Below are 22,614 nucleotides of genomic sequence, written 5' to 3'. Positions count from 1 at the left end.
ATCGCCCTCACTCTATCTATCTATCTATCTATCTATCTATCTATCTATCTATCTATCTATCTATCTATCTATCTATCTATCACACTCACTATCTATCTCTCTATCGCTCTCACTATATCGCCCTCAGGCTATGTATCTATCTATTGCCCTCACTCTATCTATCTATCTATCGCCCTCACTCTATCTATCTATCTATCTATCTATCTATCTATCTATCTATCTATCTATCTATCTATCTATCTATCTATCTATCTATCTCGGCCTCACTCTATCTATCTATCGCCCTCACTCTATCTGTCTATTTATCTATCGCCCTCACTCTATCTATTGCCCTCACTCTATCTATTGCCCTCATTCTATCTATTGGCCTAACTCTATCTATTGGCCTCACTCTATCTATTGGCCTCACTCTATCTATCTATCGCCCTCACTCACTCTATCGATCTATCTATCGCCCTCACTCGATCTATCTATCGCCCTCACTCTATCTATCTATCGCCCTCACTCTATCTATCCATCGCACTCACTCTATCTATCTATCGCCCTCACTCTATCTATCTCCCTCACTCTATCTATCGACCCCACTCTATCTATCTATCGCACTCACTCTATCTATCTATCTATCTATCTATCTATCTATCTATCTATCTATCTATCTATCTATCTATCTATCTATCTATATCCACATCTATCTATCTATCTATCGGCCTCACTCTATCGCCCTCACTCTATCTGTCAATCTATCTATCGCCCTCACTCTATCTATCTATCAGCCTCACTCTATCTATCACCCTCACTCTATCTATTGCCCTCACTCTATCTATTGCCCTCACTCTATCTATCTATCTATCTCCCTCTATCTATCGCCCTCACTCTATCTATCTATCGCCCTCACTCTATCTAATTATCACCCTCACTATCTGTCTATCGCCCTCACTCTATCTGTCTATCTATCGCACTCACTCTATCGCCATCACTTTATCTATCTATCTATCTATCTATCTATCTATCTATCTATCTATCTATCTATCTATCTATCTATCTATCTATCTATCTATCTATCTATCTATCTATCTGTCACGGGGTCCAGTCCTGCCCCGTAACGGACTCTCCGTCTCGCTTTCAGAAGTGGTCCGGGCCCTTTAAGGACGGCTGGGATTCCTATGAGGAAGACTTCCCCCCTGTGACGTGGACGTCGCCGAGCCAATCGGAGCGCGGCTTAGGACGGACAAAGGCAGACCAGGAAGACGCCGAGATGTGGATGGTGCGGCGTGACCTGGAGTCGAGGACCCGTAGAGAAACCACCCACAGCGAAGAACGAAAGGAAGCAGGAGCGAGTCAAGGCCCTGGAGCAGGGGTACTCATAGTACGGCCCGCGGGCCAGTGGCGGCCCGACAAGCCTTCCCTGGCGGCCCGCGGACCCCCGAGACAGCTTAACTGTGTTTCCCGAGTTTTTTTTTTTAAAGTGTCTGCAGCAGCGAGAGAGACTCTTGCTGCTTTGTGGGGGCTGCCGGCCGGGCGATCCGAGGAATGGCCAGAGTAAAGCTGCAGGGGCCTAAGGAGAGGTGAAATACAAAGGCATCATTAACATGCAAATGGTCTTTTAATGACCTGTGAAGTGCTCGGGTGCGGCTGTGTGTGTGTGCCCCGGCTGGCGCACAGGCAGGGTGAGGTGACAGAGGGAATGGGAGGGAAAGGGAGGGGGAGGGGGACGGAGAGAGAGAGAGAGAGAGAGAGAGAGAGAGTGAGAGGGAGTGAGTGAGTGAGTGAGAGGGAAGGAGGGAGTGAGTGAGAGGGAGGGAGTGAGTGAGAGGTAGTGAGAGGGAGTGAGGGAGAGGGAGGGAGTGAGTGATTGAGAGGGAGTGAGTGATTGAGAGGGAGTGAGTGACTGAGAGGGAGTGAGTGACAGAGGGAGTGAGAAAGAATGAGTAAATGAGTAGGAGTGAGTGAGTGGGAGTGAGTGAGTGGGAGTGAGTGAGTGGGAGTGAGTGAGTGGGAGTGAGTGAGTGGGAGTGAGAGGGAGAGTGTGAGAGGGAGAGAGAGAGGGGTTGAGAGGGAGTGAGTGAGGGAGAGGGAGTTAGTGAGGGAGAGGGAGTGAGTGAGGGAGAGGGAGTGAGAGAGGGAGTGAGTGAGGGAGAGGGAGTTAGTGGGAGTGAGTGAGTAAATGAGTTGAGTGAGTGAGAGGGAGTGAGTGAGAGGGATGAAGTGAATGAGAGGGAGTGAGTGGGAGTGAGTGAGAGGGAGTGAGAGGGAGGGAGGGAGTGAGAGGGAGAGAGAGAGGGAGGGAGGGAGAGGGAGGAAGAGGGAGGGAGAGGGAGGAAGAGGGAGGGAGAGGGAGGGAGTGAAAGAGTGACTGAGAGAGTGAGAGTGAGTGAGAATGAGTGAGTGAGTGAGAGGGAGTGAGTGAGTGAGTGAGAGGGAGTGAGTGAGAGGGAGTGAGTGAGAGGGAGTGAGTGAGAGGGAGTGAGTGAGAGGGAGTGAGTAGAAGAGAGTGAGTGGGAGAGAGTGAGTGGGAGAGAGTGATTGGGAGGGAGTGAGTGAATGAGAGAGAGTGAGTGAGTGAGAGAGAGGGAGAGAGTGAGAGTGAATCAGTGGGAGAGGGAGGGAGAGGGAGTGAGTGAGACGGAGAGGGAGTGAGACGGACAGGGAGGGAGAGGGAGTGAGATGGAGACAGAGAGGGAGGGAAAGGGAGGGAGTGAGAGGGAGGGAAAGGGAAGGAGACGGAGAGGGAGGAAAAGGGAGGGAAAGGGGGTGATACAGAGAGTGAGTGAGAGGGAGGGAAAGGGAGGGGGACGGAGAGGGAGTGAGAGGGAGGGAGTGAGAGAGAGGTAGTGAGAGAGAGGGAGTGAGAGAGAGGGAGTGAGACAGTCAGAGTGAGACAGAGGAAGACAGGAGAGAGGGAGGGTGAGAGGGAGAGAGAGCTAGAGAGAGGGAGGGAGACCGAGAGAGATGTGTGTATGCCGGGACGGCTCAGTGGACGAAGGCGTCCGCTGCAGGGACCTATGATCAACCTCATGGTCAGTTTTATGTTGTTGCTCTAGCCCCTCCCCCTCCCCCACTGACCCTGCCCCCCCACCGATGCGGCCCTCGGACACAAACCAAACTGTAAATTTGGCCCCCGAGAGAAAGTTTGTGAGTACCCATGCCCTGGAGAGTCGGAGCAAGCAGACGACGGAGAAGCTAACGTTCGCCTTCTTGACCGAGAGGACGGACCAGAAGCAGGGACACCGGAGAAGCCTAGAGGCCAACGTTCCCGTGTATCGCCCAGCCACGCGCAGGAAGACGCGTGGCTACACCAGGTACGTGAACGGCTGCGTACCCTATTGACATTTAAACGAGCAGGGAGTGGTTAATAACGGGAGGAGGGAGGTCGGACCGGGCACTGCTAGCCTTGAGCACCTCACATTCACCCTTCCGGGTCGGCTCTTTTGGGTGTCGGTGTCTGTTGCTTTCCTCACGTGTGTTGCCCCCACTCCCTTCCCTTAAATTGTACAGAGTCGTGCTGTGAACTAACAGCCACGTGTCTTTTCTTTTGTTTTGGGACGTGCGAGCGAGAGAGGTCCAAGAAGAAGACTGCACCAGCCCCTAGAAGAAACGTCCAGCCCTTTCAAGACGGTCCCCTCTACCCTATAAATATGAGTTGTGCCTTGGTCATTTCTGGACATTGTTGTCTCATTTAATAAAACCCTTCAAAACTTCACTTCAGACTGGGCTCCTTCCCTCCTTGTACACCCTTAAGGTTACACTGTCTATCTATCTATCTATCTATCTATCTATCTATCTATCTATCTAACTATCTATCTATCTATCTATCGCCTCCACTCACTCTATCTATCTATCTATCTATCTATCTATCTATCTATCTATCTATCTATCTATCTATCTATCTATCTATCTATCTATCTATCACACTCACTCTATCTATCTATCTATCTATCTCACTCTATCTATCTATCTATCTATCTATCTATCTATCTATCTATCTATCTATCGCCCTCACCCTATCTATCTATCGTCCTCACTCTATCTATCTATCGCCCTCACCCTATATATATATCTATTGCCCTTACACTATCTATCGCCCTCACTCTATCTATCTATCGCCCTCCCTCTTTCTATCTATCGCCCTCCCTCTATCTATCCATCGCCCTCACTCTATCTATCCATCGCCCTCACTCTATCTATCCATCGCCCTCACTCTATCTATCCATCGCCCTCACTCTATCTATCTATCGCACTCACTCTATCTATCGCATCACCACAGCATCACTCAGAACCACCACAGCATCACTCAGGGGCACCACAACATCACTATGCGCTACCACAGCATCACTGAACGCCACAACATCACTCGTCGCCACCACAACATCACCCAGCGCCACCACAGCATCAATCTGTGTAACCATTTAACAACAACTGGTTCAAATATGTTCTCTCAATGTTTCAAGCTTTATTACAAATGTCACAAAAAGATGTTAATATTTCACTTCTGTCCTTGGATTTTCGTCACAATAAAATACACTGAACATAATCTTCACAAAAGTTATTCACAAAAGTTTCAGCTTTTGCCATTATAAATTACAATAACTTTTATTTAAGTATTAATTATTAAAAAATGTTATAAGCCATTGTTATTTGTAATATCAATACATCCAAGTCACGTAAATACAACACATATTGTATTATAAATGATATAGGTGTCACATTTGCGAAAGTTATAAATATTGTCCTTGTAAATGACAAAGCTCTTAATTTCGCTATTTTCAAAAACCAAAACATAAATGTAAAATGTGTCATTTACAATACCAATAGCTCAAACTTTCCTAATGCGAGACATATTGCATTGCAAATGCTTGTTTCTGAAAGTGCTTTTTTAGTGGATGTTCACAAAAGAGTTTTGGTTTCCACAATATGAAAAGGATTTTATCTTTCCTGCAGGGGAGAAACTTTACGCAACTATGTTGTTAGACCCCTTATAAACTAAATAGGAAATCTCATTTTTTTTTAGGATTGCCTCTTGACTGGTTTAATTTTCAAGTAGGTTGAGGATGCTTTGAGGACAGTAAATCCTGGACCCAATTTACTGTCAAGATCAGGGAACCTATGTAGTATTCTCCAGTTCATAGTATATAATTTTTCATTCTACCTGCTTACAATCAAGTAGACACAGATGGTTCTCATTTATTCAGTCGATTGAAATTGCAATTCTTGTCTATTGTTAGGCTTAATAATGTAAGAGTCTCTGTTATGCTAAAAATTATCTATGACTTCTAGGAGACGCGTGTGTTGTAAGCTTAAAGAATAAATTATCTATCATGTTGGAGAGGGACTGAAAGAGGTACTAGGTAATTCTTCAGTCAGCATTGCCTGAAAAGAGGCGAGAGAAATATATCTAATTACTACATGTTTGTCTGTCAAGACTCAAGGTATGGGTAGTATTCCTAGCTTAATGTTAGTCCTTGCTAGCGTAGTGGAAGATTGTAATAGTAGACAGGTGGATTCAATGGTTAGTTTTTCGGGACTCCAGCTTAGAACGTTTCCCAGCTCCAGGTCCCTCCTTGAGTAAGGTCATAGTAGTTATTCCAGGCTGCTTCTAATGCAGCATGCCTCGGATTACTTAAGTTTAACAATAAAAGTGGGATTCCTGAACGAAGTTACTCCTCTGACTCGCTTTAAGAGGTACACACTACTTTGTGTTGTCTTTGTTTTGCAGGAGAGATTTCTAAAGTACAATTGGTTATTGGGATGCTTTTCTGTTCTTTGTAGTATCTCTTCCATCTGTCACAGATTTACAGGGTTACAGTGGGCAACTTTCTTTGGTGGACAGAGGGTTTGACTGGTGTTGTGTCCAGTGATTAGGGGTTGATAGTCCTCCTTTAGTCCATTATCCACAGGGAGATTGGTGGTCCTTGAATCCATAGGGAGAGTGGTGATTCTAGAATTCTGATTATCTGACAAATTATTCCTCCTTAATTCAGAACAGAATTTGATATACAAGATCCTTTTTGCCTTATAGGTCTCTTACAAGTGTTCATGTCAAGGTAAGTGCCTCTAGTAAGTGAGCAGCGTCGAAAACAGGGAAATGCAGTATTTTTGGGTTAGCTTAAGTCATTCTCAGGGATAGAGGGATGCAGATTTCTTTTTTTCTAAATCATTTTCTTTCTCTTCAGAAGAATTTGTGGAGGACATCCTCATATCTGAATACTGACTCAATGTCATATACCAGTGAAGATGTTCTTGCTTCTTCAGGTCTGCACGGAAGACCAGGTTTCTCGTCCTTGTATGTCTACAGAGGGTAAACGAGTAAAATCTTTCTTTACCTTCTCATTCGTGGTATCATCTTATACCTCTTGATGCCCTACCTGGTTACACCTATCAGTCCGGTTATGGACAGTGTGAGCTTGCTCAAGAGAGGAATTTCTTAGTCTACAGTTCTCTACAAGCTTTATAGAAGAGACATCTTAGGCTCTTTATTGCTTCCTTGATGCTTCGTGAGAGAAGCATTTTCTTCTATTGTTACTGCAAATCCTAATATGTTCCAATTCTTACTGGAGAGTCTTGATAAGGGAATGTCTGTGGCATTACAGAAATTACAGCAATTTGCAAATTAGGATGTTCAGTTCACCTTTAAGTGCCTTTTTTCTGCAGAACCTATAATTGTGACGCTCTACAGTCTTCTTTATTTAAGATCAATCTCTTCTTACTGTTTTTTTCAATCTCAAGGGAACTCTTCTGGGGTCTCTGGACACCAGGGCTGAAGTGTTTGCTGTTCTTAAGGGGCTTTTCCTGGTACCCTCATTCTTTGCCAGGGAAAAGCAACAGATGGATGCATTTTCATATCAACACCCTTGTTTTAGGATCTTATGTACTTTCCCTTAGGGTCCAGGTCAGCACAGACTTTCTCAGGAGTTAGGTGATTGTTCTCCCTGCTCTTCAACCAGACAGCATCAGTACAATCTCTTTGGTTCATTGTCTGGATATGGTCAGAGCAATAGGGGCGGTTTACAAGGATGTCCATGAAGAGGGTAATTTCTTAGCCTATGAGGATCATTATTATTTTTATATAGCTTTGTAGAGTACATGGCTACTCTAACAGGGTTTCCCAGCGCTAGGCATATTAAAGAATAACATCAGAATCTTAACATGAATCAAATGGAACAGAAGAGCCAAATCTTTAAGAGATTCCAAAAAACATCAAAGGATCAGAATAATCTTATAAAGGCAGGCTAAGCATTTCACAGTTTGGCACTTAGATAAGCGAAAGACCGGCCACCAAGTCGGGTTCTCCTAACTCTGGTAACTGCAGAGAGATTATTGTTACATGATCGAAGAGAACGGCTGGGATGATAGGGTGCCATCAGCGATCGCAGATAGGATTGTAGGTAGGATCCTTTTCACATTGCATTTCACTCCACTACAGAAGTTGCAGTTCTCTGGGATAATTGGGCAGTAACATTTTTAAGGCTATCTTCTGATCCTCTCTCATTTAGAATTGCGATTACAGGTTACATGTAGCCCAGGTTTTTCAATGGGCTTTTTGGTTTTCAAATTCTGTTAGCATCCATTAATGGCCTAAAATATCTGTTTTTACATCATATAGGCGTGTTAGTATCTGATGATAATGTAAAAGCGCACTTTGCCTTTTTGTTTGATGAAAATAATAATAGCATTCTTTTCCCCTCTATACAGTGTGATTGCAATCTCTTTGCTGATGAAAGTTTTTGCTTAGGCGGACTTCATAGAGTAAGTAGAGGGACAGGTAAGAAAGTGAGGAGGTAATGCTCGGATTACTTATCGGTAATCTTCATTACTCGGGTTCTTCCTTTCCCAATACTTACGAGCCTCCCTCCCACCCTGTTGCGCTCATCAGCCTCTAGTCAGGGGCTTGGTATTGAACAAGAAGTATTGAGGGAAGCAAAGTGATTTCTGGGTAGATTCTCTACGTTAGTAATAGAAACAAAGGAAATAGCTTGGAAAGCGATGGACACTTAAAGGTGAATGGGCACATTTACTCACAGAGTAAATATTGGGACAAGGAAGGAAGAATAGGAGTAATGAGGATTTCTGGTAAGTAATCTGAGCATTAGATAATATATCATAAAATGTGCAAGAGTCAAGGCAAGTCTTTAACAGAGCAAAACATGTAAACTGTGCACCACACAAAAACACACATATTGTATTATTTAAATTTAGGGCAATTAAAAGAGATATTTTATGCCATGCAAGTGATCAATTAAAAAAATTGGATGTAAAAAGTAGGGGTGTGCAATATGTTCATAATTTCATTTTGCGTGATTATGTGAAATTTCACAACAATTACATGAATCACAAATATTGGACTTTAATGCTATATTTCAACACAAAATGTTTCCTCACGTCCATTTTGGATGTAAAGACATATTTTGAATTAAAACTACATAAAAAAACACATGAACAACAGCTGCTCGTGTTGCTGTTCGTATTATCTCCATGCTTCCACAAGAGGATTTTTACAGAATTTGAACTTACACAATGTGGCATAATTTTGAGAATTCCGTAAAACAAGTGTAATGTAAAATGTCCGAAATTACGCAAGATTACAGCAGCATACCACAAAATTCATACAGGCCTAGTAAAAACTCTATGTACTTGTCTGCTAAAACTGCTGATCTTATGCCGTTATAAGGTAGGTGTAACAACAATATCAGTCTCCTTATCTTTAATAAAATTGAGATTGTTTTCTGCAAAGGTAAGGAAAATCTTTATTGTAGTTCAAGCTTCGTTCAAAAGTGTAAGTGTAGGAAACTAGAATTTACTTTCATGGTTACCCCCACTTCTTGCTGGTGTTGGTATGTTTTTTGATCCTGCTAATAAGGACCCCAGCCACTGTGCTTCCTCCCTAAACTGACCATGGTAATTACTTCTGTACCTCCATAATTGGCTACTGGTGTACCCTTGTAAGTCCTTAGTATATGGTACTAAAGTACCCAGGGCATAGGTACACCAGGGTATCCCATGCGCTGCAGCATGTATTTTGCCACCCATGATGAGAGTCCACTCAACCCTTGACTACAAGCTTGCCATTGCAGCCTATGTGAGTTGGTACTAGCACCCCTCACTACAGATATAAGTTTACTTATATCAGAGGTCACTGCACTTAAAACCTATAAGTCACCCCTCTGGCAGACTTTTCAGTCCTGAAGGCAGGGTGCTTGGTTTTAAGTGTGAGGATGTCCCTACATGCAGGAGCAGGACACCCCTAAAAAACCCGGAGTCGATGCTCTTGGCTTTTTAAGTCCAGTCAACCACTTTAACCCCTTCCCTGCTGGGCACATTCCCCTGCTGTGCTGGGGGAAGTGGGGGCGCGCGCAGCGCCCCGGTGCTCATGACGAGCTCAGCTCGTCATGAGCTACAGTGCTCCTGTGCTCATGACGAGCTGAGCTCGTCACGGCTGAGCTCGTCACGGCCACAGCCGTTTCTTAGAATGTTCAGCACAGCAGTTCTAAAGGCCATGACGAGCTTAGCTCGTCATGAGCACCGGAGCATTGTAGGTCATGACGAGCTGAGCTTGTCATGAGCATGCAAGGGGTTAATACATATTGTGGACATCAGTCATTACAAGATGTCTAACCAAATAGTGGCTGCACCAAACCTGGTCATGTTTGGTATAAAACATGTTGGAATCGTACCCCAACACCGATTCCACTGATGGAAGTATGATCCCATGTACTGGGGGGCTCACTGGGGGTAACCCCCTGTACTCCCCGTTACATCTTTCAGGGTCTGACAGCAAGCTAGTGCTGCTGCCGACCACAGATACAATTATGCTCTCCTGCTGCTGAGCCAAGCTTGAGTAGGAAGGTAGAACAATAGGTTTCCTGTAGCAGAGAGGTGTGCCCACCTCCAAGGCAGGAGTTAGTGTACTGGGCTGGGGTGGGGGAGCTTGCCAGCACCACCAGACTGCTCTGCAGTGCACATTAGGTACCCTCTTTGCAGACTCCAATTGGAACAAGTTCTCAGAGACCTTGGCTCCCCCTCTGGCGCGAATCTGGACAAAGAACATGGTAGTAGACCCTTCTGTCCAGCCTCTCTTCTGGGAGGGACCCCTGAGTCGTTCCACCCTTTCCCTAGGGCACTTAAGGGCTTACCTGATGGTGGCTCTTCATACTCGTTGTGGGACACGACTCAAGCCTGAAATCATGTCACTCTTCAGCTGTCTGGACACTTGGACTTCGCTGGATTTCACCTAGAACCGAGACTGCATCAAGGAAGACTCTTGTTGCTCCTGGTCTCGTTGCTGTGCAAGTCTTCTTCATCGTCTGTGTCTGTGCTTCTTCCAGGATCTTCAACAGACCTGTGGGCATCAAGGACACCCAGAGCAATCACCTTTGGAGTGAAGGAGTCACTCCCCTGTATCTGCAGGCTCCACAACATAGCTGACTGGTCTGCTGCTCCTGATGTCCCACAGACTTCAAAAGGCTCAGCAACACAGGTGGTGACTCTGCAACTACAGTGAAACCTGACCTGTCCTCTCTGCCATTTTGAGGCCAGTATCCCTCGTAGGAACCGCTGGGAACAAACCCCTGTGCTCCGCGTCGACTTGCCGCTTGCCGCTTGCCAAGGCTTGTTGGCTCTGCACTCCAGAGATCTTTGGGCTACAAGAAGATTCAACCTCCATGATATCTTCCTGCCAAGTACAGCGTCTTCACAGCATCCTCTGCACATGGGCCTTCCTTCTTGGAGAGCTGTTTGAGGTCCTCTTGCGAATCCCGTGTCTTCGGTATGTGGGTCCTCTAGAGGGTCTTCTCCTGCTTCAGTTGACTCCCCTGCTTGGGCCCTGCTCTCACTCTCCTGCTTGGGGTGAGTCCCTTGGACCTTGCTTTTCCCAACACTGCTCCTTCTTCACATGGCACACCTGTTGCAGCTGCCAAGGCTTGTTGATGCTCCGGCCGGACACAAACCTCCCTGATTTTCAACTTCCGGCATGAGACAGCTCGTGCATGGCTCCTGGTCTTCCTCAGCGTTGCCTGGTCCTCACAGCTGCATTGACAAGGTCACCGTCATCACTTATGAACCGTCCGTCATCGGTGGGCATTACTCTTCCGTGCCTCCTTGCCACCTTCGAGTGGCATAGACACTGTCCCCTCTGCTGTCCCCTCTGCTTACAGGTTCTTCACTTCCAGAATCCACCCTTGGATTCCATTGGCCTTTTGCACAGTCTTCTCCAGTAGCATCTGTCCAGAAGTTCTCCGTTGTGGTCTACGGCGGTTTCTGACATCACTTCGCTCCAATGCACCCGGATTCCCTGGTGTAGGTGTCCTGATTCCTGGGGTATCCACCGGTGGGGTGACTCTCCAGCCTTCTGCCTTTCACTGGGCTTCTTCAGGGTCCTTCTGGAAAAATCTGTGACTTTACTGTTGACTTCTATTGGACATGCAGCTTTGTTTCCACTCTGCACACAGCCTCCGTGGGGTTCCTGGGTACTTACCGTGGGTGGTTCCTTGCGTACCAGATCCTCTGAGTCTTCTGGTCCAAGTCCCAACTTTGGTTGCAGTTCGCATTCCACTTTTGTAGTATATGGTTTGGTCTCCCAGGGGAGCCACTGTATTTTGTGCTTATGTACCTGTTTACAAATAAAGTATTGGTGTGTATTTGTGTTTATATCTATAGGTAGGTGATATACCAGTGTGTTAGAGAGTACTGTGTATCAGAAAGACATATTTTTATATATACACAATAGGTGGTTATTTTTCGTTTATCGTACACTACATGATTTGATCTGGTAAAACAAGCTGCTTAACACTCCTTTAAGATAAGCCTGTAGGTTGCTCTCCAGAGCTACCACTTAGAGAGCTTTCTATGGTTGTCTAAGAGCAATAAAATCATCATAAGGGTTGCCTGAATTAGTGCAAGGTGCTTCACTTAAAAAAGTGTGCACTATATACTAAGCCAGCCTCCTAAAGTAAGAATAAAAAGAAAAAGAAAGGAAACAAGAACAATGCTAAGTGGAACTTACCTATGGTAATTTCCATGGGGTCACTCCAGTGCTCCCCTCGGTTGTTTTTTACACAGCAAAGATAAGTACCACAATATTTTAACTTCACTGAGTCAATCTAAAAAGAAAACAAAGAAGAATAAAATAATCAGAATATAAAAGTCAAGATTATTTTCCATGTAGGAGATGTAATATCGTGGGTTTATCCCACAGCAAGTAAACATATGATAAATTACAACAATACTTTAAGTCAAACTTGCTGTGGCCTCCCTGCATGGGTGAAGCCCCAACTCCTAAACCCTCCATTAAGAGTTTGGGCATATGGCTGGACCAGGATCTGTCGTTCGTAACCCAGGCTAGGAAATCAGCAGGCGTATGCTATGGTATTCTCAGGACCACTCGAAAAATCCTGCCTCTGCCCCCAAAACACCAGGAAGCTCATCATCCAGAGCCTTTTAATCTCTAGACTCGACAACGGCAATGCCTTGTATCTTGGCGCCCCTAAAAAAGTAATTGCTAAACTTCAGGGCGTACAAAATGCGGCAGCTAGGCTGTCAACAGGCACTACACGTAGGAGCTCCGCAAAATCAGCCCTTAAGCTACTTCACTGGCGCCCAGTGCAAGAACGGGTCAATTTTAAGACACCTAGTCTGACCCATAAAAATCCTCCACAACAACTGCCCTCCTATCCTTAAACACTGGATCAGACCCTATGAAACCAACAGAAATCTGCGCTCTGCTCACCTTCACCTGGCATTTGTACCCAAGATCAAAAAAGCCCGCTCAGGAGGTCGCCTTTTCTCCTTCATCGCTCCCAAACTGTGGAACTCACTTCCCCTCACTCTGCGAGCGGAACCAAACCATCTCACGTTCCGCAAGAGTTTGAAAACTTGGCTCTTCCCCTGATCCCTCCTGCCGTCGCACTCTCTTTCTACTACCTCGAACCAGCGCTAGGACGCTCAAGGGCAGCCATGCGCTCTATAAATCCTTATTTCATTTAATTTCATAGAATTAGACCACATCGTTAATATCCATAAAACCATACAAATATGACACATGTACATAAAATACAAATACTTTCGAGACAGATACAATAAAAACAACTTGAAACAAAGAAGCACCTAATGCATAAGTTACTTACCTTCGGTAACAATATATCTGTAAGAAACACATGTACATAAAATACAAATAATTTCGAGCCACATACGATAAAAACAACTTGAAACAAAGAAGCACCTAATGCACAAGTTACTTACCTTCGGTAACAATATATCTGTAAGAAACAGGAGTTAGTATTAGATTCCTTACCTTAGAATATCTCCAGGCATCCACTGGATCCGGAAACTTTTGCGTAGCAGTACCCTTGCGCGTCGGTAGGCGTCGTCTGCGCCTCCACATCCGTCGTCGGCGTCGGGATGACGTCGCCGGAGTACTTGACGCCACCCTCGCGAGCGGACGTCAGTCGTTATACACAGCTTTTCCGCGCCAGAAACGCAGAGCCATGATAAAAACCAACACTGGTGCCATGAAACTAGGGCCCTGAAAGGGGATGACCTTAACCCTAGATATCGGTTCGCAGAACGGGGAGGATGGGTGGGGCGGTAAGGAATCTAATACTAACTACTGTTTCTTACAGATATATCGTTACCGAAGGTAAGTAACTAGTGCATCTGAAAGAAACAGGTTAGTATTAGATTCCTTACCTCAGAATAGATACCCCAGCAATACCAACCCTGGTGGTGGGTCTGCAAACCAATAATCACACCAGAAAGTCCTGGAGGACGGAACGGCCAAAGAAGCCATCCCTCCGGACTTGGCTGTCCAGGCAGTAGTGTCTTGCGAACGTGTGCAGCGAGGCCCACGTAGCTGCCTGACAGATGTCCTGCAAGGGGACTCCCCGGCCCAGGGCAGTAGTAGCCGCCGTGGCCCGAGTGGAATGGGCCCTCAGCCCAACAGGAGGCTCCTTCTTAGCCAAAGAGTAGCATGCCTTGATACACAACACGACCCACCGAGAGATTGTCCGTTTGTGCACCGCCCGTCACTTCTTAGCGACCATGTAACCAACAAAGAGTTGGTCATCCACTCGGAACTGGCGTGTGCGATCCAGATAGAGTGCACGTTTTGGGTCCAGACAGTGGAGCCGCTCTTCCTCTTTAGAGGGATGAGGAGGCGGAACGAAGGTGGGCAAAGTGATGGACTGCCCGATGTTGGAAGGCTGTGACTACCTTGGGCAAGATAGGGGGGTCTTGTCCGCAACACAACCTTGTCCGGATGGACAGAAAGGAAAGGAGGCTTGGAGGAAAGGGCCTGGAGCTCACTCACTCTCCTGGCAGAGGTGATGGCAACCAGGAAAGCAGTCTTAAGAGTAAGAAGACGGAGAGGACAGTTATGAAGTGGCTCAAAAGGAGCACACATCAGGTAAGTCAGAACCAGGTTCAAGTCCCACTGGGGCATCACGAAAGGAACAGAGGGAAAAATATGAGTGATGCCCTTCAAGAACCTATTTACAATCGGGGACTTGAACAAAGAAGGCTGATCAGGTAGCCTTAAGAAGGCGGAAAGGGCAGAAAGGTAGCCCTTGATAGTGCCCAGAGCAGAGCCCTGCTGGGCAAGAGAAAGAAGGAAGAGGATAATCTCAAAAAGGGGGGGCAGAGAGTGGATCCACAGCCTTTGCTGTGCACCATGCCACAAATCTGTTCCACCTGCAGGCGTATACCGACTTTGTGGAGGGACGCCTGGCTGCCAGAATCACATTAGAAACTTCAGGAGGCAAGTCAAATGGCCTCAACTGTCGCCGCTCAATCTCCAAGCATGGAGGTGGAGACTCGACAGGTTCGGGTGGAGGACCGTCCCCTGCTGCTGCGACAGAAGGTCCTCCTGAAGAGGCAGATGAATCGGGGGATCGACAGACATGCTGAATAGCTCGGGATACCAGTATCTCCTTGCCCAGTCCGGAGGGACAAGGATGACCTGGGTCCGGTCGTGCCTGATCATCTTCAGCACTCTGGGCAGAAGTGGTATAGGCGGAAAGGCGTACAACAGACCGCATCTCCACTCGCGATGAAAAGCGTCGCCGATCGAGTGCCGCCTTGGAAATTCCAACGCGCAAAACTGATGACATTGCGCGTTCTCTTCTGTGGCGAATAGATCTAATCAAGGCTCTCCCCACTGCTGAAATAGGCCTTCCGCCACGTCCAAGTTCAGACGCCATTCGTGATCCATCATGTACTGATGGCTGAGTTCGTCCGCTCTGGTGTTCAGGGAACCTGCCAGGTGTTGAACCACCAGGGTCACGCCCTGATGATCCAGCCACTGCCAGAGGCGTAGAGCCTCCTGGCATAGGGTCCACGACCCCACCCGCTCTGTTTGTTGCAGTGCAAGCCGGATTGCCCGCAGCTCCAGAAGGTTGACGTGGAGCCGGGACTCCGCCGGAGACCAGAGGTCTCCCATGTGGCCCCCCCCAGCCCTGGAGGGACGCGTCCATCACAACTACGTGCTCCGGTTGGGGTAGGGAGAGGGATCTGCTGCTGACCCAATCGCAGTCCATGAGCCACCACTGCAACTGTCTTGCAGTGCCCTCCGAGATCAAGACATGGTCGGACAAGTTGCCCTGATGCTGGGCCCACTGAAACTTCAGGTCCCACTGCAGAGCCCGCATCCGCGACCTGGCGTGATGCACCAGAAGGATGCAGTAGGCCATCAGCCGCAGAAACTGCAGCGTCAACCTGACCGAAACTCAGGATAACGGCTGAAAGATCGGAATGAGAGCCTGAATATCCCAAACCCGCTGTGCGAGAGGATAAACCCGGAACTGCGCCAAGTCTAGAACCGCTCCGATGAAGAGGAGCTTCTGAGAGGGACACAGGTGTGACTTCCGCACATTGATGGAGAACCACAGCAGGTGCAGAAGATCGGCCGTAGTCTGGAGGTGGCTGACGACTGTCTGGGGCGAGCCCGCCTTCAACAACCAGTCGTCGAGGTAGGGGAAGACTGAAACCCCTAACCTGCGCAGATGAGCTGCGACCACCGCCATCACTTTCGCGAACACCTGTGGAACAATGGTAAGGTCGAAGGGGAGCAGGGTAAACTGAAAGTGCTCGTGGCCTACCGTGAACCACAGGTAACGTCGGTGGGCCGGCAGGACGGGGATATGAAAATAAGCGTCCTGCAAGTCCGACGCTAGCATCCAGTCTCCTGGGTCCAGGGCAGCTAAGACCTGAGCCAGTGTCAGCATCTTGACCTTCTTCTTCCGGAGGAAGCCGTTAACGTTCCGCAGGTCCAAGATATGGCGTAGGCCCCCTTTGCCCTTCTTGGGTAAGTAGTGGGAGTAACAACCACACCCTAAGTGGAGAAGTGTGGCTCACTGGTTAGAGCGGAAGACCATGATGCAGAGATCTGACCCGGGACGAGGGTTCAATTCCCGCGGACCCGATAATTCTCGCCACGGTGCCTACTCTAATCATGGGTCCTTCTCTGCAACTCTGGGCAATAGCTTGCTTAATCTCCACACCGGCCCTAATCGCTAAGGATGCCTGGCTTCACCTTGGGGTGCCCAGGAGTGGGCGCCTCACAGGAACAGGCCAGGATGGGTTCCTCAGCGGTAGAGCGCGGGGACACACTGGCTAGTGTAACCAGGCACTTTATAAGCTCAGTTACTTACTTACTTACTACTTCTGGCCCAGGAATGCGCTCGATGGGCCCCTTCCTCTTGTAGAAGTTGCAAGTAATCCCCCCACACGCTGTGGTACTGCGGTGGCATGGCTGGAGGTGTCGCCTCGAAGGGGAGGGAGTAGCCCCTTCGAACGATTTGCAGCACCCATCTGTCCGATGTGACAGTGCGCTAGTGGAGGTGGTGATGGCGAACCCTGCCCCCACTGGCGTCACATGGGCCTGAAAGCTCAGACTAAGAGGGTTTTTAGGGGGATGCTGCAGGGGCAGGTGAGGACGGGCCTTGCTGTTGTCCCCGACTGCGGCCACGGCGGTTTCCACGTCCGCCCCCACGCTGGATGGTAGTCTGCGGCAAGTGGCTGGCAGGGCGTGTGAGACGTGTGGGGGCGCCCATTCCTTGGCCACGAAAGGAGCGAAAGGAAGCCGTTTGCTGGCGCGGGGCCGAGAGGCCCAAGGACTTGGCTGTAGCCCTGGAGTCCTTTAAGTGCTCAAGCGCATGGTCAACCTTGTCGCCTAAGAGGCGACGGCCATCAAACGGCGTGTCCATAAGGATATTTTGGACATCAGCTGAAAAGTTGGCGGACCTCAAGCAGACGTGGCGACGAATCGCGACCGTCGTTGCCATCGTTTTGCCCAGTGAGTACGTGGTATCCAGCCCACACCGGATGGAATACCGTGTCGCATCTCGACCCTCCTCAAGGGCTTGGGCGAGTTTAGTCCGGACCCCCTCCGGACACTGTTGCAGCACGTCCGCGACCGTGTCCCACAGAGAGTGGGTGTAACGGCCCAAGAGGCACGTGGTGTTGACTGACCGCAACCCCAAACTCAGGGAGGAGAATACCCTTTTCCCGTATTCCTCATACCTCCTGGATTCCCGATCGGGGGGAGCTGTCGGGAATGCGGTTTGGGAGTTAGAGGACTGGATGACCAGGCTCTCGGCGTGGGGTGGGTGGACAGGAAGCAAGGGTCAGACCTGTAGCGGGCTTGGACCAAGTGCCCAGAAGAACGTCTGACAAGGCCTCATTAAACGGCAGCAGAGGCTCAGCCGACCTTGCCAGCAGTTTAAGGACCTCAGTGAGGAGGTTAGTCCTCATGGCCTGCGACGGGAAGCTCAAGGCCCAAGGCCTTGGCAGCCCGGGTCAGCACCACACTATAGGCAGCCTCCTCCTCCGTAGCCACGGTAGGAGGGGAGACAAAACCAGTATCGGGTGAAGTGTCCAGACCACTGGCCTCCCCAAGCTCACCTGTCCAGTCCTGAGAAGACTGGCACTCACGTGCCAGAGGGTCCTCTGACTCCTCCCATTCCTCCTCGCCACCCATCTCTTGATACTCAGGGTCAAAGGATGGGGCCGGGTCATAGAAATAGAAATCTCCCATCGACGTCGAGAGCGGCGCCGCTCCGATGCCGGACCCGAATCGAGGGTAGGACCAGGGACAACGTCGTTCTGGGACGGCGCCGGAGGCGGCACCCTGGGGGTCGGCGCCGGCGAGGTCAACCGCTATGACCCAGATCCAGAGGGGCCCTGCAGCGTCGGGACCGAAGTCGCCGACGGCGCCGGGGCCGAAGCACCCGACAGCACCGGGCTGAAGCGCCCGGCCCGCGTGGCGAGCCAGTCGGGCCGCTTTGCCCGAAGGCGCCGCGGAAACCGACGGAGGAGTGAGTGACCTCATGGCCGTGAGGAATGCCTCGATCTCCTCCGGCGTTGCGTTCTGCCCAGTGACCGGCGGGTATGGAGCAGGCCGCGATGCCTGCGGCTCCTTCGGAGCTGCTGGGGCGGTGTCGCCCGAACCGCCGGCCGTGTCGCGCGAGCGATGACGCCTCTTCGACTTCTTGTGCCTCTTACCTGAGGACTTCGAGCCCGAAAACTGGTGACGGCTCCCGGAGCTATGATGACTTCGACCCGCGACCGGTCCCTTGACCTCCTCGCGGACCGGGACCTCGAGCAGCGCAGGCCGACTGCCGGAGCTCGAGTCGCTTGCGGGACCGCTCCCGTCTAACTTTGGACGTCAGGGCCCGGCAGTCGGAGCAGGACTTGTCGTCTTGGTCGGGGCCCAGACAGTGAAGGCACCGGCGATGGGGTTCGGTAACCGACATCAGTCGGTTGCAGTCGATGCAGGGTTTGAACCCAGGCATCCCTACCAACCTACCATGTGTCAGAGGTCGAGAAAATCAGGGAGCGTAAGGTTGTTGGGAGAAGCCAATATAGGCCTAAGAAGCTGAACCTAGTAAAACAAATATGTCAAATCATCATCATACAAGCATCATACATAAGTCAGGATAATCTGTGGGGATGCAAAGTAGACAGGTGTGTCCATTAGGATTGTGTAGGGGGTCGAGTCAGGTTACAATTTCTTGTTGATGTTGGTTTTTGATGCAGCTTTTGAGATCTGCGGGTCGAAGATTACAGTCTTTCCTCTGTGGATGATTATAAATCTGTCTGTGCTGATGAAGGAGAAGGTAATGCTCAGCGGTACTAGGGGATTTCTTAGCGCTAAGAAGCCTTTTCTGTGAAATTCTCTTTTGCATAATCTTGGGATATTCCAATCTTGACGTTGTTCCAGATTAGTGCTTTAGATTTCTTCATCTGTGCTAGTATAGTCTCCTAATGTTGGAATCTAATCGGCCTGAAGATTAGTGGGAGTGGAGTTTCGGCACCTGGATTGGGTGTGGTTGGCTGTAGTAAAGTAGGATCTGCTTTTATGGTTACCCCCACTTTTTGCTTGATGTAATGCTATTTCTGACTAGTCTGACAGTGATCCTGCTAATCAGGACCCCAGTCTCTGTGCTTTCTCCCCTAAATTGGTTTGGTAAGTATTTAGGTACATTACAGATTGGACACTGGTGTACACCTATCAGTCCCTAGAATATGGTACTAAAGGTACCCAGGACATAGGTACACCAGGAGTCCCCCCTGACCTCAAGCATGCATTATGACACTCATGGGAGACCACTCAATTCGCAACTACTGGCCTGCCATTGCAGCCTGTGTAAGCAGGCGCTAGCACCACTTACTAAAGATATAGGCTTCCCTATATCTAAGATCACTGGACTTAAAACCTATAAGTCACCCCAGAGCAGGTATATCAATCGTGAAGGCAGGGTGCTTGGTTCTAAGTGTGAGGGTGCCTCTGCATGAGCAGGACACCCCTACGACCTACGGAGTCCATTCTCTCAGGTTGTAAGTAAAACAGCCATATGACATATAGAGGGGTACCGCATCATTACGTGGTAACCTTCTCGAAATTGGCTGCAACAAATCCTATTATGTTTGGTATCAAATAAGTTGGAATCATAGCCCCACACCATAAATGGTGTGGAAGGTATGATTACAAGCACCGTAAAGCTCCTTTGGGAGGCCTTCAGTGTTCCCAGTACCAGTCTTCCAGACCCGAATAGCTAGCAACGGCTGCTGCAGGCCAGAGACACGTTTCTGCCCTACTGCTGCTGAGTTAAGCTTGCGCAGGTGAAGGCAGAACAATAGGTATACTGTCACAGGAAGGTGTGATCACCTCACAGATATGATTTAGTGTACTGGGGCAGGGTGGGAGCGCTTGCCACCGCCACATTGTCTGCGTGCAGGGCACATTTGGTGCTCTCCATGCATAGTCCAGCAAAAAGCAGTTCAGGAAGCTGTTGGCTCCCGCTCTGTTGCGAAACTGGACAAAGAACAGAGGAGTATCCTCCCCTTTGCCCTGCCCCTCCTTTGGGAGGGACCGCTGAATCGTCCCAACCCTTCCCCCAGGGTATTTAGGGTCTTACCAGTGTGTGGGTCCCTAGATTCGTCTTGGGACAAGATTCCTTTCAGACACCACTTCTTCTTCGACTGTATGGGGCACTCTGGACTTCGCTGTACTTCGCTCTGAGCTTCAAGGTTGCAACTAGGAAGACTCCTGCTGCTCCTGATCTCCTCGGCCTGCTCGTCTGCTGCAACGTCTGTGCCTCTGCACCATACAGGTACCTTCCAAGGCCTGTGGGCATCCAAGACACCTGAAGGAATCTCCCTTGAAGGGAAGGAGTCACTTCCCTGCATCTGCAGGCACCGCAACTAAGCTGATCGGTCTGCTGATGCTGGGCTCCCACGAACTCTGAAAGGCTCAGCAACACAGGTGGTGGTTCTTCACATCCCTTGAGGCCTGACCTGTCCTCTCACCAAGTTTGCGGCCAGTATCCCTCATCGGAACCGCTGGGAACAAAGCCCTGTGCTCCAAGTAGCCCCAGCCTCAAACATCTGCAGTGACCAAGCTCTTCATCCTCACAGCAACACTTGCATCATGGACCTGCTTCTTTGGTGACCTGCTCAAGTCCTCCCGCTGCTCCAGTGCCTCCGGCTTGTGGGTTCTCTTGAGGGTCATCTTCATATTCTTTGGGCCCCCCTGATTGCTCAGGGCCTGCCATGACTTCCCTCCTCGTGGTGAGTCACCTGGACGTTGCTGGTTCTGACATTGCACATTCTTCGCTTTCCACATTGTTTGCAGTTGCCAAGGCTTGTTGGTGCTCACGACTGACACCCACCCGTCAGCTCTCGACATTCGATGCGGGACAGCTCGTGAACAGTTCCTGCTCTTCCACAGCATCACCTGCTCCTCGCAGCTGCAGCTCCAAGGTCACTGTCAACTCTTCTGCAGCACCTGACATTGGTGGGCATTCATCTTCCGTGCCTCCTGGTCACTTCCAAGTGGCATAGCCTCGATCCCCTCTGTTTTCAGGTACTTCTCGACTTGAATCCACCTTTGGGTTTCACCGGACACTCTCTCCTTCTCCAGCAGCGGCATCTTCTTGAAGTCCTCCATTGGGTTCAACAGCGGTTTCCGTCATCGCTTCTCACCTATGGACCCACGGGACAAATATCCTGGCTCCCAAGGTACCCATGGGTGGGGTGACTCTCCAACCTTGTGTCTTATTTCTTCAGGGTACACTGGGAAGGGTCCTTCTTCAAAATTGCAACCGTGACTTACCAATTGACTAGCATTGATCCAGCGGTAGAGTTCCCACTCTGCACATGGCCTCCGTGGGGCTCCTGATTACTTACCTTGGGCGGTTCCTTGGGTCGGCACTTCTATGTCTCCTGGCTATAGTCTTGAACTCGAGTTGTGGTTTGCATACAACTAACTTAGTATATGGTTTGGTCTCCCAGCTGGTGACCACTGTGTATTACGTGCTACTCGCCTGTTTCTATTGAAAAGTATTGTGCGCATTGTGTGCATCGTCGGCTAGGAGATACCTGTATGTGTTAGTGAGTGTTATATAATAAGTACATATTTTTATAAATACACTTTGTAGTTCTTTTTCACTTAATATATATATCAAGAAGATTATGTTCTGGTAAAACAAGCTATTTTACACTCCTTCTGGACTAAGCCTGAAGGCTGCTCTTCACAGCTACCACTAAGAGAGCTTTTTAAGGTTGTCTAAGACTACTAAAATCACCATAAGGGTTGTCTGGATTGGTGCAGGGTGCCCACTTATATAAGTGTACACCATTTACCAAGGTAGCTTCTCACATTTGAACTCTATGTGCCCTCTTGATTTCTTATGTTCTCTCAAACTTGATACTTAGAGTTTGTGGTATCCATTGTTCGAGAAAGTAGACACATAAAGTGGCTTTGTTTTCTGTGTCTTCAGGTAGGCCAAACATTCTGAGGTTTCCTGTTCCTATTTTCTAAGTCCGTTATGCTTCTGGTGAGAAGGTATGCTTGTTAGAAGTGACCTGTGTTTTCTTATGGTCTTTGAGATTCTCATCCTCTAGGCTGCCAATTCTAGATTTGGTTTTTCCTATTTTTGTGAAATGAGATTTGAAGTCATTTTGCAGGCCGGAGAGCTCCATTTGTAGTAGGTTTGTATTCACTTTTGTGGTTTCTGCTAGTTCTTGAAGTGAAAAAAGGTTGCGTAGGATTAAGTCAATTTTTTCATTAGTGTCAAGGGCCTGTTTTGACTTTATAGGAGGCCCAATTGCAGGTTGGACTTGTTTAGT

General features: G+C 48.7%; 1 protein-coding gene across 7 annotated transcripts in view; it reads right to left on the bottom strand.

The window, feature by feature from the left end:
• LOC147729139 (mucosa-associated lymphoid tissue lymphoma translocation protein 1-like) overlaps positions 1 to 22,614 on the bottom strand; it is a 1,401,591-nt gene that overhangs the window by 721,662 nt on the left and 657,315 nt on the right. For all 7 annotated transcript variants that reach the window (XM_086959432.1, XM_086959437.1, XM_086959431.1 and 4 more), the window contains one exon: positions 11,996 to 12,092. In XM_086959432.1, the coding sequence (XP_086815558.1) occupies positions 11,996 to 12,092 (97 nt within the window). The remainder of the gene's footprint in view (positions 1 to 11,995; positions 12,093 to 22,614) is intronic.

The sequence above is a fragment of the Lissotriton vulgaris genome, chromosome 2_2, assembly GCF_964263255.1.
Source record: "Lissotriton vulgaris chromosome 2_2, aLisVul1.2, whole genome shotgun sequence".
NCBI classification, from domain to species: Eukaryota; Metazoa; Chordata; class Amphibia; order Caudata; family Salamandridae; genus Lissotriton; species Lissotriton vulgaris.
This window is presented reverse-complemented; position numbering and strand designations above follow the sequence as displayed.